The sequence below is a fragment of the Ostrea edulis genome, chromosome 7, assembly GCF_947568905.1.
Source record: "Ostrea edulis chromosome 7, xbOstEdul1.1, whole genome shotgun sequence".
Taxonomy (NCBI): Eukaryota; Metazoa; Mollusca; class Bivalvia; order Ostreida; family Ostreidae; genus Ostrea; species Ostrea edulis.
Window position 1 is genome coordinate 6,392,333 of NC_079170.1, and position 16,451 is coordinate 6,408,783.

At 37.9% G+C, this 16,451-nt stretch overlaps 1 protein-coding gene across 1 annotated transcript; it reads right to left on the reverse strand.

Moving 5' to 3' along the window:
* Window positions 1–893: 893 nt before the first annotated feature.
* On the reverse strand, window positions 894–16,085 carry LOC125655840 (histidine ammonia-lyase-like). The gene is made up of 21 exons (XM_048886364.2): window positions 15,779–16,085; window positions 15,506–15,572; window positions 14,509–14,539; window positions 13,924–13,998; window positions 12,245–12,317; window positions 11,078–11,144; window positions 10,922–10,959; window positions 10,667–10,792; window positions 10,351–10,490; window positions 10,050–10,149; window positions 9,042–9,137; window positions 7,727–7,822; window positions 5,557–5,615; window positions 5,305–5,385; window positions 4,342–4,407; window positions 3,996–4,074; window positions 3,785–3,871; window positions 3,541–3,675; window positions 3,172–3,280; window positions 1,801–1,870; window positions 894–1,274 (listed from the first exon to the last, which is right to left on the reverse strand). The coding sequence occupies exons 1-21, from the start codon at window positions 16,008–16,010 to the stop codon at window positions 1,125–1,127; spliced, it is 1,977 nt and encodes a 658-aa protein (XP_048742321.1). The 5' UTR covers window positions 16,011–16,085; the 3' UTR covers window positions 894–1,124.
* Between the last annotated feature and the right edge of the window lie 366 nt (window positions 16,086–16,451).

Genomic DNA, 16,451 nt, shown 5'->3' on the forward strand with positions numbered 1-16,451 from the left:
TTCCCAGTCTATTTCATCCCTCTTTCGATTCATGTAATCGTTTCACGCTTTTTGTAAGCTTTAGAGATTGGCCTTCTATCGGTATAATAAAATACACAAGGTAAGAAACAAAAATTTGTAAACAACAGGGGGTTCCCGTTTCGGGGCACATTTCCAAGTAATTACAGCGTTACCTAAGGGATTTTGGCAAGTGGCAGGTCAGGGAGATGTCATACTACAAGTCTCTTCAACTCAAAACCCATCTGATCTCTTTTATTTGACACAATCTTGCATGCATTAATCGGACAGGGCTTCATTTCTTCCACTGGCAGCCAAAAAGGAGGTCACCTAGTACGAATTTATAACGTGTCGTGTGATTGGTCCGCGAATAATCCCGAGACCCTTCGGATGATCCCGAGACTAAGCAAAGTCTTTGCGAACCAATCACACGGCGCGTATAACAAATTCGTACTCTTTTTGACTGCCAGTGGAAGAAATGAAGCCCTGTCCGATTAATGCATGCAAGATTGTGTCAAATAAAAGAGATCAGATGGGTTTTGAGTTGAAGAGACTTGTAGTATGACATCTCCCCGACCTGCCACTCGCCAAAATTCCTAGGTAACTCTGTAATTACTTGGAAAATGTGCCCCGAAACGGGGACCCCCTGTTTGTTTACAAATTTTTGTTTCTTACCTTTTGTATTTTATTATACCGGTAGAAAGCCAATCTCTGAAGCTTACAAAAAGCGTGAAACGATTTCATGAATCGAAAGAGGGATGAGATAGACTGGGAATTCATACATTTCAGAGAAATTATTGCCACCAACAACAAAAAAATATGAAAAAGGGGGGGGGGGGTAGTAATATCCATACTTCAGGTGCCTGTGATCATGAGAGGATTTAAAAAGGGGAATCTAATATATCACCATTTATTAGATATGCACACGTAATAAAAAGACACTACATTGTATATATGTACACCAACCCCTTTTACTTTAACTAACGACAATTACGTTATCATACACTATGCACCCAATCTTGTAAGGATACACCTTCGCCGTCACACACATATACAGAAGACATGCGAAGCCTGTTAATAATGTACTGTCAGTTTCAAGAATTAATTGAGAGATATATTGGATTCAGTTATCTTGGTCTGGACAGGCTGCTGGTCTTGCGTCTTTTGGCGATAGGTGGCGCTTCTGCAGCAAAACTGGACGTTGGAGAGAAAACTCGTGTTTCGATATCCTGTTGTGCGTGGTAATTATCCATAAAAGGTTTGACTTTTCTCCAAACCTGGTGAAATATCATTCAGATAGATAGATAGATAGATATGACGTCATCCCATGTGTACATACAATCATGTCAGAAAGCAGAATCCCAACATTTACATCCAAAGTGAAAATAACAGATCTGTCGACCAAATCATGCAGATAACTAGTCACAAAAATATCCATCGACTACAGCAATTTAAGTGAATTCTGACATAGAAATATTTACACAATTCTGTTGAATTCAACAGCTTCACAACAATGCTCGAGATCCGCCACTCAATTTCAATTCACCAGCAATAATATTGCCCTTTCGAAACACGTTAAACAACAGTGGAGCCACAAGCACAACAATTATTATTACGTTATCTCGCCAAGGCTTAGGGATAAAAAACACAACTCCTTGGTTATAGATCATATCAAACCACAAACCAAGGGAGACAATATCTATCTATCTCTATCTATCTACACTAATAGTATCATAGAAATTTAAACTCAAGTTTTCTCATTAATAAAAGTAGACCTCTTTCAAAACAATTCCGTTCACTTACTGTTTCATCCTGAAGGAGTTTTGTTACTGCATCAATATCAGGAGCCATGAATCTGTCTTTTTTCCAAGGACTAATTAGAAACAAGACACATTAGTGAAACACTGTACCCTAAGTGTGGTCATAAGCAGTTATGTCAGTGAAACACTGAACTTAAGCGTGGTCATAAGTAGTTATGTCAGTGAAACACTGTACCCTAAGCGTGGTCCTAAGCAGTTATGTTAGTGAAACACTGTACCCTAAGCGTGGTCATAAGCAGTTATGTTAGTGAAACACTGTACCCTAAGCGTGGTTATAAGCAGTTATGTTAGTGAAACACCGTACCCTAAGTGTGGTCATAAGCAGTTATGTTAGTGAAACACCGTACCCTAAGCGTGGTAATAAGCAGTTGTGTTAGTGTAACACCGTACCCTAAGCGTGGTTACAAGCAGTTGTGGCAGTGTAACATTGACCTTGATAGATGACCTTGTATCTAACACAGTTTAACAGTTATAACAAATGTTAAAGTTCAAACACAAAAAGAACAGTAGACAGTTGCACATACGTAAGTTAAGTTTAACCGATAGTTAACGTCTAGTCAACACTATATAAATGTAAGAGTTAATAACAAGTTAACTGTTAGTTAAAGTTGACTAACATTCGAGCAACTGGGTCCTGGACACCAAAATAACACCAAAAACAGTCCATTGATCTCAAATCTCGGTTGTATAAATTCTACTTTTTAACATCAGTTATGTACATGTACAAATATAGCTTCCTTTCATGGAAGAACGATCCGTAATGTAAATAAATGGATGTAGAAAGAAACAAAAATATGGCGAAGGGACTGAGTGTGAGTTTTAAGTAAATTCTAGGTCAAAAACCGTGTAAGGGGTGGTGGGGGGGGGGGGGGGGCAAAAATACACACCAGCGTAAAAGAATGATCCATCAATTGTGTGTTTTACACACCGTACACAATATTCTATGCCAAGAGAAGACTTCATACGAATTTGTGGAATCATGGGAGCAACAATATATTGGTGTTCCAGAATGGTAAATTTTACGCAAGAGTTGCAAGTTCATAACATGTAAGCCATCTGGACCCAGTTACACGAAGGTTAGTTAACTTTAACTAACAGTTAACTTGTTATTAACTTTAACATTTCTATAGGTTAGCTTGAAGTTAATCGTCAGTTAAGCTTAACTAACTTTTGTGCAACTGCGTCCTGGTACATGAAAAAAAACACATACAAATCTTCTGAACAGAACAACTTAAACAAAATTGAAAACAAAATATATACAAATCTATGCTGACGGAGCAGTGGCGAACAGTATACAATAAATACATCTATACATCTGTAAGTTTTAAAAGAGAGAGTTCAAAGATAACAATACCCGGCTAGTTTTCTGACGAGTTTATGCACTTCTTCTAGTGGCGGCGTTGTTTTAAGGGGCCTCAGGAATTCTATGGCTTGACATGAAGCAAGAAGTTCTATGGCTAAAACTGTAAATTTGTAAATTCTATCATTTGATGTCCCTCTTTTTTCTCTCTCAATCTCTCTTTTATGTTTTGGAATATGAGATACAGTGTAGAAAGAATATAGTGAAACACATGTACAATGATTGCAAATTCTACGAAGAAATGACAGGTAGTTAATGACAATTATGACACGGTTTTTCCCCTTGAAGTTCAATGAGTAAAGGAATTTTAAATAAAATTCACAGATAATGGAGTGAATATATTGGAATACATTTATACCCTACCCTGCTCGACGTGTTCTACCACACGTAGACATTTTCTGGCGGCAAACCCACCCATTGACACGTGATCTTCCGTTCCCGCACTCGTCGTCAAGGAGTCAATTGAGGCTGGGTGGCACAATACTTTATTTTCGGACACTTTGAAAATGCGAGATATATATGAATGAATCATGACATTTGAGGTAACTTCATTTAATCATCAGGGGAAACTCATAATTAATCAGATTTATTTTTTATTTCAACATACCTAAAGCGGCTGCTGTACAATGGGCGATCATAAATCCGGAATTCAAGCCCCCTTCAGGAGTTAAGAAAGCGTCCAATTCGCTGTAAGCTGAAGTTTTCATAAAATGTTTCATTAAGAGGACGGCTTTTAGTTTATTGTGTACAAGAACAAACTGCTCGATCGTTGTCTTAATCGGAAGAAAGAAGTAATATATTGATTAGCATAAAATTACCAGGATTAACCAGCCGCTCTGTCCGTCTCTCACTCATATTTGCTATCTCGTGTATGCCAATCGCCAAGTAATCCAGAGCCTGTGATGAAAGGAAGAGAAGGAATACCAATACATACCAGACTTGTGGAAAATGAAGTTTGTTATACAGAGATTTTTATGTAAAATGTTTATGCATACCCTTACATCGTATCTGGGGGTTTTGTATGACTTATTCCTCGTACGTAGCTCGCCATTACTTTTCGAGGTAACATGAATGAATTTATTGTCTTCCATGTCATCACTACATTTGCAAAATCAATAACTGCGTTCAAAATATCCATTTTATTAATCTTTAAAATGTTCTAACCTTAGCTGGGTATTCTCCATGAAAATTTCCACCGGATATAATTTCACCCGTATCCGCAAAAACCATCTAGAGCAAGGAGTTAAGGTGGCAAAAATGGTTAATAGGCTTGTGAATTTTCTCCCTTGATCCGCACAAGAACCGACTGTTCATTACACACTACAATCCCGCCACCGTGTTCTTCAGTTCAATAATTAATGGCCGTCTTCACTCGGTCTTACAATCACTCAACTTGTCATTCTTAAGACTGTTGGTCCCTCTATAATTCGAAAACATTTTATGCCAAAATATGCACATGTAAATATTGGTCAACCATGACAGAATTCGTACTGGGGCTGTCGTTATTTGGAACAAGAGGTATATAGAAAGAAAATTTCGAACTTATTTACCTAAAAGTAAAAATTGGAAACAGTAAAAGAAAAGGCGCAAAAATTCAATTTATATGAAGGGCAATAACTTTTGTAAACGCTTGTTCAGAATACATTCTGTAGGAAGCTGTCGATCTGTAAGTAACCTTATAATTATAAGGAATATAGATTGGAAAACGAGACGGATGAACTGATACGGGGATTACTGGACAGGACTAAATCGTAAACTTGACCAGTAGAGATTTGTTTTCTGACTTGGACAAGACTAACGTCCAGAATTAACAAGTTTGTTTGTTTGTGATTTCCTATCTTTATTTTACAGTGAAATGGCTCCAAAAGCATAGAAGTGACAATGAAATATTATAGCTGTTCGTGTAAAATGGGACCCTAAAGTGTCACTAGTATACATGAAAGGCAAAATAGAAATATAAGGAATATACAGACTGTTTACTATGGAAATCAGTAAACAATGGGACCATAATTATGGTAATTTCTCTACACAAATCACCCATGCTTCTCATCCCTTATATACTCTCATAATATGAACGACTTGTGGTCCTATACAGTGATATAAACCTTTAGTTCATAGAAAGGATACAGGGTTGTCCGTGGCGCTGTTGACCTCTACAGACAGAATACTTCTGACGAAGGCTATGGTGTCATTGACCACTCCGTGTACCTATCAACAACAGAGTACAGTATGAGAACAATCGATTACTACACCGTGTATCCGGATTCCCTTACCTCCAACTAGAGGTACAGGATGTCTTTAAAATTATCAGGATTATCTTATATTTAAATGTTAGTCTTTGAATGTTTCAGCAACATGATTTCTGTGTGTAGTGGATACCTGTGGACAACATCTCAGCGTGTAGGCGTCCTGGACACGGTCACAGAATCGGTGACTTTCTACAGACAGAACACAGGATAGGTACATTATAAAACATAAAAAACACACCATAAAACATTGTTAAACATTACAATATTAACAGTTGTGAAATATCACAAATACATATATTATTAAAAAAAATGTAAAGCAATATAAAATCATAAAACGTTATAAAAAAAAAAAACATTGTAATACATGACAAAAACATTATAAAACATTACTAAAACACTCGGAATTCAGACATGATTTCGTTAATGCTGTATCATTTAGAAAGAAAACTACAGTATCGTCTTAGTGAAATAAAAGTAAGGGTCAAACATCTGGTAAGATGGAAACCAAACAGCTACATGTATATGTACTACCCAGGCCGCGTAGTCGCGGGACTGTATATGTACTACCCAGACCGAGTAGCCGCGGGGCTGTATATGTACCACCCAGACCGAGTAGCCACAGGGCTGTATATATACTATCCAGGCCGAGTAGCCGCGGGGCTGTACATGTACCACCCAGACCGAGTAGCCGCGGGGCTGTATATGTACTACCCAGACCGAGTAGCCGCGGGGCTGTATATGTAGCTCCCAGACCGAGTAGCCGCGGGGCTGTATATGTAGCTCCCAGACCGAGTAGCCGCGGGGCTGTATATGTAGCTCCCAGACCGAGTAGCCGCGGGGCTGTATATGTAGCTCCCAGACCGAGTAGCCGCGGGGCTGTATATGTAGCTCCCAGACCGAGTAGCCGCGGGGCTGTATATGTAGCACCCAGACCGAGTAGCCGCGGGGCTGTATATGTACTACCCAGACCGAGTAGCCACGGGGCTGTATATGTAGCTCCCAGACCGAGTAGCCGCGGGGCTGTATATGTACTACCCAGACCGAGTAGCCGCGGGGCTGTATATATACTATCCAGGCCGAGTATCCGCGGGGCTGTATATGTACCACCCAGACCGAGTAGCCGCGGGGCTGTATATGTAGCTCCCAGACCGAGTAGCCGCGGGGCTGTATATGTACTACCCAGACCGAGTAGCCACGGGGCTGTATATGTAGCTCCCAGACCGAGTAGCCGCGGGGCTGTATATGTACTACCCAGACCGAGTAGCCGCGGGGCTGTATATATACTATCCAGGCCGAGTAGCCGCGGGGCTGTATATGTACCACCCAGACCGAGTAGCCGCGGGGCTGTATATGTAGCTACCCAGACCGAGTAGCCGCGGGGCTGTATATGTAGCTCCCAGACCGAGTAGCCGCGGGGCTGTATATGTAGCTCCCAGACCGAGTAGCCGCGGGGCTGTATATGTAGCTCCCAGACCGAGTAGCCGCGGGGCTGTATATGTAGCTACCCAGACCGAGTAGCCGCGGGGCTGTATATGTAGCTCCCAGACCGAGTAGCCGCGGGGCTGTATATGTAGCTCCCAGACCGAGTAGCCGCGGGGCTGTATATGTAGCTCCCAGACCGAGTAGCCACGGGGCTGTATATGTAGCTCCCAGACCGAGTAGCCGCGGGGCTGTATATGTAGCTCCCAGGCCGAGTAGCCGCGGGGCTGTATCTGTAGCTCTCAGGGAAGAATCTGACATACGTGTGAGGTAGAGGTGGTCTATCCTGACTTTTTCCCACACAGACCTACAGCTACTACGACACAGAATAACAATATGCCTCTAGGCCTGAACGCTCACCAGAGTAACGTGCAGGAACTCGATCTTCAACATTTAGCACTATTACACAACGTGTTAAAATTAAAGTGAAATGTTCTTAACTTTCCATGTTCGGTTTGCTCAATGTCCAAGAGTTAAAGAGCATTTTAATAACGGGTACTATGCCTATACATGTATATGTATTTTCACTATATTATTGCCGCTCCTTGAATTCTTAAAAACTAGTCCAGGGGTCATGAATTCTATAAATTTGGTAGAAGTCTCTTAAATGTAAATGTGGTTAGGAACCAAAGAGTCCAGGGTCTTAATAAACAAATCATAGACAAACACAAAGAGTAAGCAAAAATGTTCCGAAATTCAATAGCACAATGACATAAACTTATCCGTAATTTCATGACATTACACTTGGTACTCATTAAGGACATCCTGATTTACACTATTTAATCCCCAGTTTAACCATCGGTGTAGTCCCATACATGTACCTGCTATTTCAGATCTGTGCGTGTCGGAGTGGAGCAGAGAACGAAGGCGTCGAGCCACCATTTTCTGTCCTATGTGAGGTCGGACGTTGTGGATACCTTCAACAGAAATGTACATATATAGTAAATGTAGGCGGATCTAGAAATGTACATATATAGTAAGTGTAGGCGGGTCTAGCAATGTACATATATAGTAAATGTAGGCGGGTCTAGCAATGTACATATATAGTAAATGTAGGCGGATCTAGCAGTGTACATATATAGTAAATGTAGGCGGGTCTAGCAATGTACATATATAGTAAATGTAGGCGGATCTAGAAATGTACATATATAGTAAATGTAGGCGGATCTAGAAATGTACATATATAGTAAATGTAGGCGGGTCTAGAAATGTACATATATAGTAAATGTAGGCGGATCTAGAAATGTACATATATAGTAAATGTAGGCGGGTCTAGCAATGTACATATATAGTAAATGTAGACAGATCTAGCAATGTACATATATAGTAAATGTAGGCGGATCTAGAAATGTACATATATAGTAAATGTAGGCGAGTCTAGCAATGTACATATATAGTAAATGTAGGCGGATCTAGAAATGTACATATATAGTAAATGTAGGCGGGTCTAGCAATGTACATATATAGTAAATGTAGGCGGGTCTAGCAATGTACATATATAGTAAATGTAGGCGGATCTAGAAATGTACATATATAGTAAATGTAGGCGGGTCTAGCAATGTACATATATAGTAAATGTAGGCGGATCTAGCAATGTACATATATAGTAAATGTAGGCGGGTCTAGAAATGTACATATATAGTAAATGTAGGCGGGTCTAGAAATGTACATATATAGTAAATGTAGGCGGGTCTAGCAATGTACATATATAGTAAGTGTAAGCGGATTTAGCAATGTACATATATAGTAAATGTAGGCGGGTCTAGCAATGTACATATATAGTAAATGTAGGCGGGTCTAGAAATGTACATATATAGTAAATGTAGGCGGGTCTAGCAATGTACATATATAGTAAGTGTAGGCGGGTCTAGCAATGGACATATATAGTAAATGTAGTTGAATCTAGCATTTTTCATTTGTTGAGCTGGTCATATTTAATTGTTTATGTCCAATTCATAATGAGCGGCATTTATAAAATCCAAGCTTTTTGAAATATTTTGGTTCACATGTCCTGCCGTTGAAATTACATTTAATGAACGGACAAAGGACATATCTTGTTGGCCATTAAACAGCCAAAATTTATTCCAAATCATCGATTAATGCAATGCATAAATCATTCAGTGAGTGAATACTTACTACTGTCAAATGCTCTTGTAGTTCCCTTCAGGACATCCAGTGTAAAAGCGGCTACAATGTCGGCCTGCCTCGCTATCGCTTCCGCTCGCTCAAGAGCTGATTCAGAACAAAAATAAGACTGATGAGAAACCCATCAGCATGATATGCAGCAGAGGAAAGTTGTTAATTCAATTTTCGCTGCGGTTTAATTTTCGTAAATCAATACTGTGGTGGAGAACATTTATACAGAATAGACATCAAAACCGTGACTTTAAAACTACACGAAATTAAACAAAAGACCGTGAAAATAACCAGGAGTGATGATTAAAGGGACTGATTCACGATATCCCCCCCCCCCCCCCCAAAGTTTGTTTTTCACTTACATTATCAAAATCTACAGTCTAATATGTTCAGAAGGTTTCACAAAAAAATGAGTTTATATAATATCATGACAGAAGCTCATTATAGAAAATTTATTGTTTTGAAAACAAAGATTGAGGTGTGTTATTGTTTACAAAGTTTTCAAAACAAATGAATATTGATCCAAGTTTATTATACATTTACATGTGTTTATCACATCTCAAGTATACCTTAGGTAAAATTTGTCAATTGAAAATTAAAATTTGTGACTGTACAAAATTAGGATTCTTTAAATTACAAAATTAACATTTTACTGGTTTGTTTAAATAAAAAGACTCGAGTCTTTGTTTACATAACACAGAATTAAAAGCTACATTGCATTCAGAAGGTTCAGATTTTGGTTGTCAACATTAAATGAGTTATATTCTTAATTTTTAACAGCAAAAATGAAAAAAAAAAAAAATCGTCGAAAAACGTGAACCAGTCCCTTTAAAGGTAAAGACTGTATACGGTATCAATACCGACAACTGAAAGAATTCATGTGTAAATCATTTTACAAATACACAACGCTTATTTAACGAGAGAGAAGGGGGGGGGGGAGGGGGGTTACATGATGATAATGTCTTAATTCGTGTAATTAACACCAGCACAGGGATCAGAGGAACCTACCTTCCACACCGAGGGCCGTGATCAGCTGAGTCCCGTTAATCAGCGCTATTCCTTCCTTTGGTCCAAGTTTTATCGGTGTTAATTTGTTCGATTCCAACACCTAATTTAATACGGTAAAACGTGTAGATGAAGCTATCAATCATAAAACAGCATGTCTTTCTACTTATCGTACACACTTGTGGTATTTTGAAGAAAAATAAATTCTTTTTTCACTTTTTGACAAACTGAATGAGCATTCTTCAGCAGCCACCGCCTGACTGAGCTGCCTGCCTCCTAATGTGTACCAGTAACCACAACTTACATATTTTGCGTCTGCCCATCCACTTTTGGGACTCCACATTTTGCCTTCTCCCATCATGCCCAGGGCCAAATGTGATAATGGCGCCAAATCTCCGCTTGCACCAACGGTTCCTTTTTCTGGTACCCACGGCAAACAATTAGCTGTGGAGAAACACACAACTGCATTCCATCAACTGTATTCCAGATTATGTATGGCCATTCGTGTTTACCAGTCTTTCGCAAATATTTCATCTTTAAAAAATCTAAGTTTTGAATATACATGTATATGTTTATTTGATTGTTTGATAGGGCTGAGAAATGGTTATGAATCATTTTACCATTAAAAGCCGCTATGTATTTCTTCAGGGTTTCCATGGATATCCCGCTGTATCCTTTCGCTAAGACATTGATGCGTAACGCCAGCAGCATCCGTGTCCTCTCAGGAGACAGTGGTGGTCCGACGCCTTCAGGGAAAAAATATTTTAGATGTGAATATGATGTAAAGATCTCTGAAGGGAATTAAATCTACTATACTCTATTTCTAAGAAGAATAACAAAAACAGGATCGGTGGATGGAGAGGAAATAGATATACCTGCCGAATGGGAACGAATCAAATTTTCTTGGAGTTCTCTAACAAAGAAAAAAAGTGTAAGATATGACAAAATAAGAGAATGCTTATTAACATAACAACAAATAGAAAAGCAAAATATTTAAATTCATTACTCGAATTATAAGGAAGAATATTTACATTAGTTTGCCCTTTTCAATCGTCGTTCTAGCAAATTTCCCAAAACCAGTTGTTATTCCATAAACGACTGTAAAGAAATGAAATAGAGCTATAGAATAAAAATACACCATTACAGTTAAATATGATCATAGCGATGATATGAATAGAGTTGTGACCTTGACCTCTGACTTCATGATATATCTAGGTATTTTACTCAGATCCGCATCGTACATACCGAATAGAATCTAGAAAAAGAATTCTGATTTGAACTTTAATATTCATGTATAAGTTTTAATTTTTCTTTTAAATGTCCTCGAAAGTGTCTATAGTGATGAAAAGCTTTACATAATATATGTAACATTAACACAATACGACTAATGTGGACCCATCCTAGAATCAATACCGTGGAGTTACAAAATTCACAAGTTTAGTACATTCTTTTCTGCTTTTCCTGAATATGCATTTAGTTTTTATACCATATCATCAAACTTCAAGAAGTGTTTCAAATGATGAAGTAAATACAATCACTATAATGGTCAATCCTGGAGACAAACCTTTACCCCCTAGGATCATGAAATTTACAATTTTGGTAAAGGACTATCTACTCCTTTTAAATATCTATTTAGTTTCAGTTTAGTATCAATAGCATTAAAAAAGTATCATCTAAATGTTAAACAAATTTACACTGTATATACAATGTACCAAGTTTGACCCCTACCTAGAGTCAGAACCTTAACCCCGGGGATCATGAAATTTTCAATTTTGGTAGAGGTCTTCCTGATCTAAATCACTATGCATTTAGCTTTTCTTATACCTGTGCGGTTGTAGAAAAGAATATTTTGAATATTTGTAAATTTTCGCCCCACCCCCAAGGATGCAGGAATCCAGAAATTTACAATCCAGGCCCCCTTGCCCCAACGATGCTCCATACAAAATTTGAAAAGAATTGGAATGGTAGTTATCAAGAAGTTAAAAATGTCATATTGTTCACAAATTTAATAACTGACCATATTGGCCCCACCCTCATACCATAACCCCCTACCCCAGTGATCATCAAAGGACCTCCTGACTTAAGCTTGTATCACATGGTCCCCGATGATTTAGTAAACATCAAAGTTTGAATTATTCAACATAATTAGCTGACAAGGCGACATACATGTAATTACAAGTCGACATAACTTTTATTACCTTTGTTACTATTCACAATGTCATCTAGAAGCTTTCTGGCTTTGTTTACTTTCTGCTCGGCTTCCAAAGTCAACTACAATATAACACAGTTCATGTCATCTTAGACCGTATGACAGGACTTAGCTTACTATTGTATTTTACATATATACAAGCTTTAGTATTCACAACAAAATTCATATACCCCCCCCCCCCCCCGCCCCATGAAAATATATTTGTATTTCTGTTTGTAATCCCGCGGTGTCACATATAAATTACTAGTAAAGCAAAATTTTTCTTCTTCTTCTTCACTAACTGAGTTGTAATCAAATGTAAGAAAAACTTCTTGAAGAATCATTCCCGATAAGATAAATCATTAAAGATGTAGGCATGAAAACATTTTTACCGGATTAACATTATAATTTATAAACCTGGGTAACTTACGAATGGTTCATTGGGCACGTTGATCTATATTCTGTGTACAACATGTGTGGAATATCATCTAATTTGTCTTGAAGGATGTTAGAAATCCATCCTTGTAAGAGTTTTATTTAAATGCGCAAAATGGCATTTGGAAATTTACAGGATATATCTATGATTAGTTTTTTTGTGCAATAAAGGGGGTGGGGTGGATCAATTGAAGTGCAGGTGCAAATGTGAAATAAAAAACACTAGCACATCTTGAGATTCACGCAAGTCTGTATGCGATACATGTACTCATTGTACCGGCAAGTCCGTGTTATGATGAAAAGTTCTACCAATGTATAATTTTAATGACAACATGGAAATTAGCCCCTATACGTCTTATCCCCACAATGTACATGTATCATATAAATGATAAAAGGTTTATTAAACGGGATCGAGATGAAGGTTGCGAAAATTGCAGAAAGAAATGTACATAACACACGCGATTTAAAGAAATGTACATAACACACGCGATTTAAAGAAATGTACATAACACACGCGATTTAAAGAAATGTACATAACACACGCGATTTTTACTGCATTGTTTGCGACCCTCATAATTCCCGTTTAACGAACCAAAGAAAACATCAATCTTTATCAATTTATATTTGTTTGTACTCATTTTGCTATCAATAATTTCAAGTACGGAAAATATATGTACATGTAGGTATTATTGATCTATAAGTTGTTTTGTTGTAATGGCCGAAATCTTGTCTCCATCGTGATTTCCATATTTGAACGATGGTAATTAGACATAGTCCAAGAAGGACAACCTCCAAACTCTTAACATAGACATCGTATATCATAGAAAGTGTTACCTACTATATCAAATTCAAATAAAGGGTGAAAAATAATCCAGAAATCACATTTTCCAACAATTTTGATAATGCCTCGCCGAGTTCGTTGAATGTGAACATTCCCATAAAGACGGACGTCATTAAAATCTCGGATCTACATGCTGGATTAAAAACTGGATTGAAGCAAAATGTGTTTCAATAAAACAATGGATTTCAATAAAAACTTCAGCAAAAAACACAGAGTGAATGTAACTGTATACTATATCATCATCGTGAAGCTAAAAAGTAGGACTTGATTAAGTGCCCGTAGAATTGTCCATTTACAAAGATAGACTGACCTCCTTTCTCACAACAGACTACATACAAATGTATATATATGCAGCCCACGTTTAGGCATAATTATGATACATAAGATAACCCTATTACTAATGAATTCCCTACCTTAATCAGGTAATGACCTTTGCCTAGTCTAAGAAGGTCATCTGTTGATAAACTGTTGCCATCCAAAGATATGTACTGCAATGAAAAACGGAATATACAGCACTACCTGAACAATCCGACATGTTTTGGATGACAACGTCGGTGTCGATTTAGACAGGATTGCACAGTGTAATACAATTCAGGTTATACGAAACAATGAGTCAGATTACACAGACAGTAGATTATACAATCTAACTAGAATTTGTCTTTGTCAAAAACTGATGTGTTGGATTTGTGAGTTGGATTTTGAGATCGAATTTGGGCGATTTCATCCAAAGTTATGATTCGATCATTCGTGATGGGTGTAATTGTCGTAGATTCTGAAGCTACAGTATGGCTTAAAAACTTACAGTCACTATCAACTCTCTATATACTACTAATAAACGATTTATAGATGTGTTTTAGTGATACCCAATACACAATTCTCTTCTAACACGAAAATTAGTCACCGCCAATTCCGTCCTGTGTAACTTACACCTTAACTGGAACAACAAAAATCCAACTCACGTGACCTACATATTCATACACATCATGTGATTAATTTACCTCAGTAGCAGACTCCACGCTAGTCTTGGCGCTTTCGTTGTCAAGGAATTTATCATTTTTCTTGTTTGTAAATACAGAGCGAAAGTATTGAAATCATCGAACTTCGAATTGACCGGCAACCTAACATGGCTTCATAAACACGCAAAATTATTGGATTGTGAGTTTTCATTTAGAATGGGGGCAGTAATCAATTTTTAAGGGTAAGTCTTGAAATAAATGAAATAGGACGATATGTTAGAATTTTTTGATACAAGTACTATTTCTAGAAAGCAATATAAATGCAGCGATATATGACCTCAATCGTCCGCACTGTAAATCGAAGTTTTGTTTTTTTTGTTTTGTTGTTGTTGTTTTTTTATCTATCACGGATGGGTTCGTAGCTCTCTGGTCAATATTGATCTTTTCCACAGATAACTATAGTTTTACAGCTTATGGATAATGAAAAGGTAACATACAAAAAATATTTTGTTCCTAAAAGCTCAAGTATCACAAAATCAACTGTGGCTTTTGAGCTTGCGCATAAGAAATCACGATTCTATTGATACATGTACATAGTAAATTTTTCCCATATTAAGGGCTGAAAAGTCTAGTTTACAATCAAATGCGCAAAGAGAATGTTCAAACGTTTCTGGTATAATTTTTATGCGCAGTGTTATACCGTTATCAAATGTTATCACGATTTCCACGATATACACCAGGGTACCATGACATATTAAACTTCATCGTTTGTAAGGTCTTTTGGAATGCCTGATTTTATCTCTACTTCATGGTTCTTAGCTGGATTGCTACTTTAAAAATAGTATAGGTAAGATTCATCGAAATCTGTTTGACTTTCCATAGCGAACGTAAATGAGAAGATATTCCACACCCCACGTGTGGCGATGTACGTTTTTTTTTTTATCGTACTGTGGTGATTGTGTGTGTGTGTGTGAGCGTGTGTGTGTATGTGTGTCAGTCAGGCTAATCAGTTTTACACTGGGGTTCTTGACAAGGATACATTTTTTCTTCTACATACACTGGTTCCGCTGGTCCGGTCACGGGACTAGACATATCACTATCCAGTACTGAAATAAACAACATAACAGGATTGCCTTATCACACAATATCATACAGATGAACTCACGCATAAATGCAAGGAATGAACGAATCGAGAAATACTACCAAGCGATAAATGTATACATCAGTCTAATAGTAACATTTGTAGATTATTTGACACCGAGTACGTCTTATAATCTACAAATATTCTAACGACTCATTTGCCATGGCTTACCAACGGTGACGAAATCATTTTCGTCCAGGACATCTCTAATTGCGTCATCAGGATCCAAGATGGCGGCCCCCTTGGCTTTCCTGACCTCGTATACTTTTTCCTGAGCATGCCCGACCCCTGCCTTAGACTTATAGTATCGTCTCAATGACTCCTCCCCAAGCCATGCTACCTTCTCAGTCCCTTTACAGGGAACAGCAAACCAGTCACCTCGGACTCGCACAGAGAGCTTCATTAACTTTCACGTGTTTCACGAAAAAGAGGTGTTATGTCCTCAGATCCACAGGGTTTGCAGACAAGTGGGGCAATCAAAGCGACCACCATGGGCTATTCACATTGATAGGAACGATAAACTGATAAGACGTGGGAATGAGAGGTACATGTTATTACCAGATATCGGACGTTGACAGAAGACATTTGGTCCTCTATGAGCAAACATTGGTATCGGGGCATTGTATGTCTGGTGACTCCATTCATTTTATATATACTGACGTTTTAATTAAGGGTTCTTTTCTATAGAGTGTGTCAGGCTTTCAAATTTGTCTGCAATTGTCATAATTGTAGCATAAAATATGGAATGAACAATCTTAGTCCAGGATTCTCAACTATGCGAAGATAGTTTAATCTTGACAAGAAATAGATACTTTTTATCAGTGATCTTGAAACTGTCCATGTA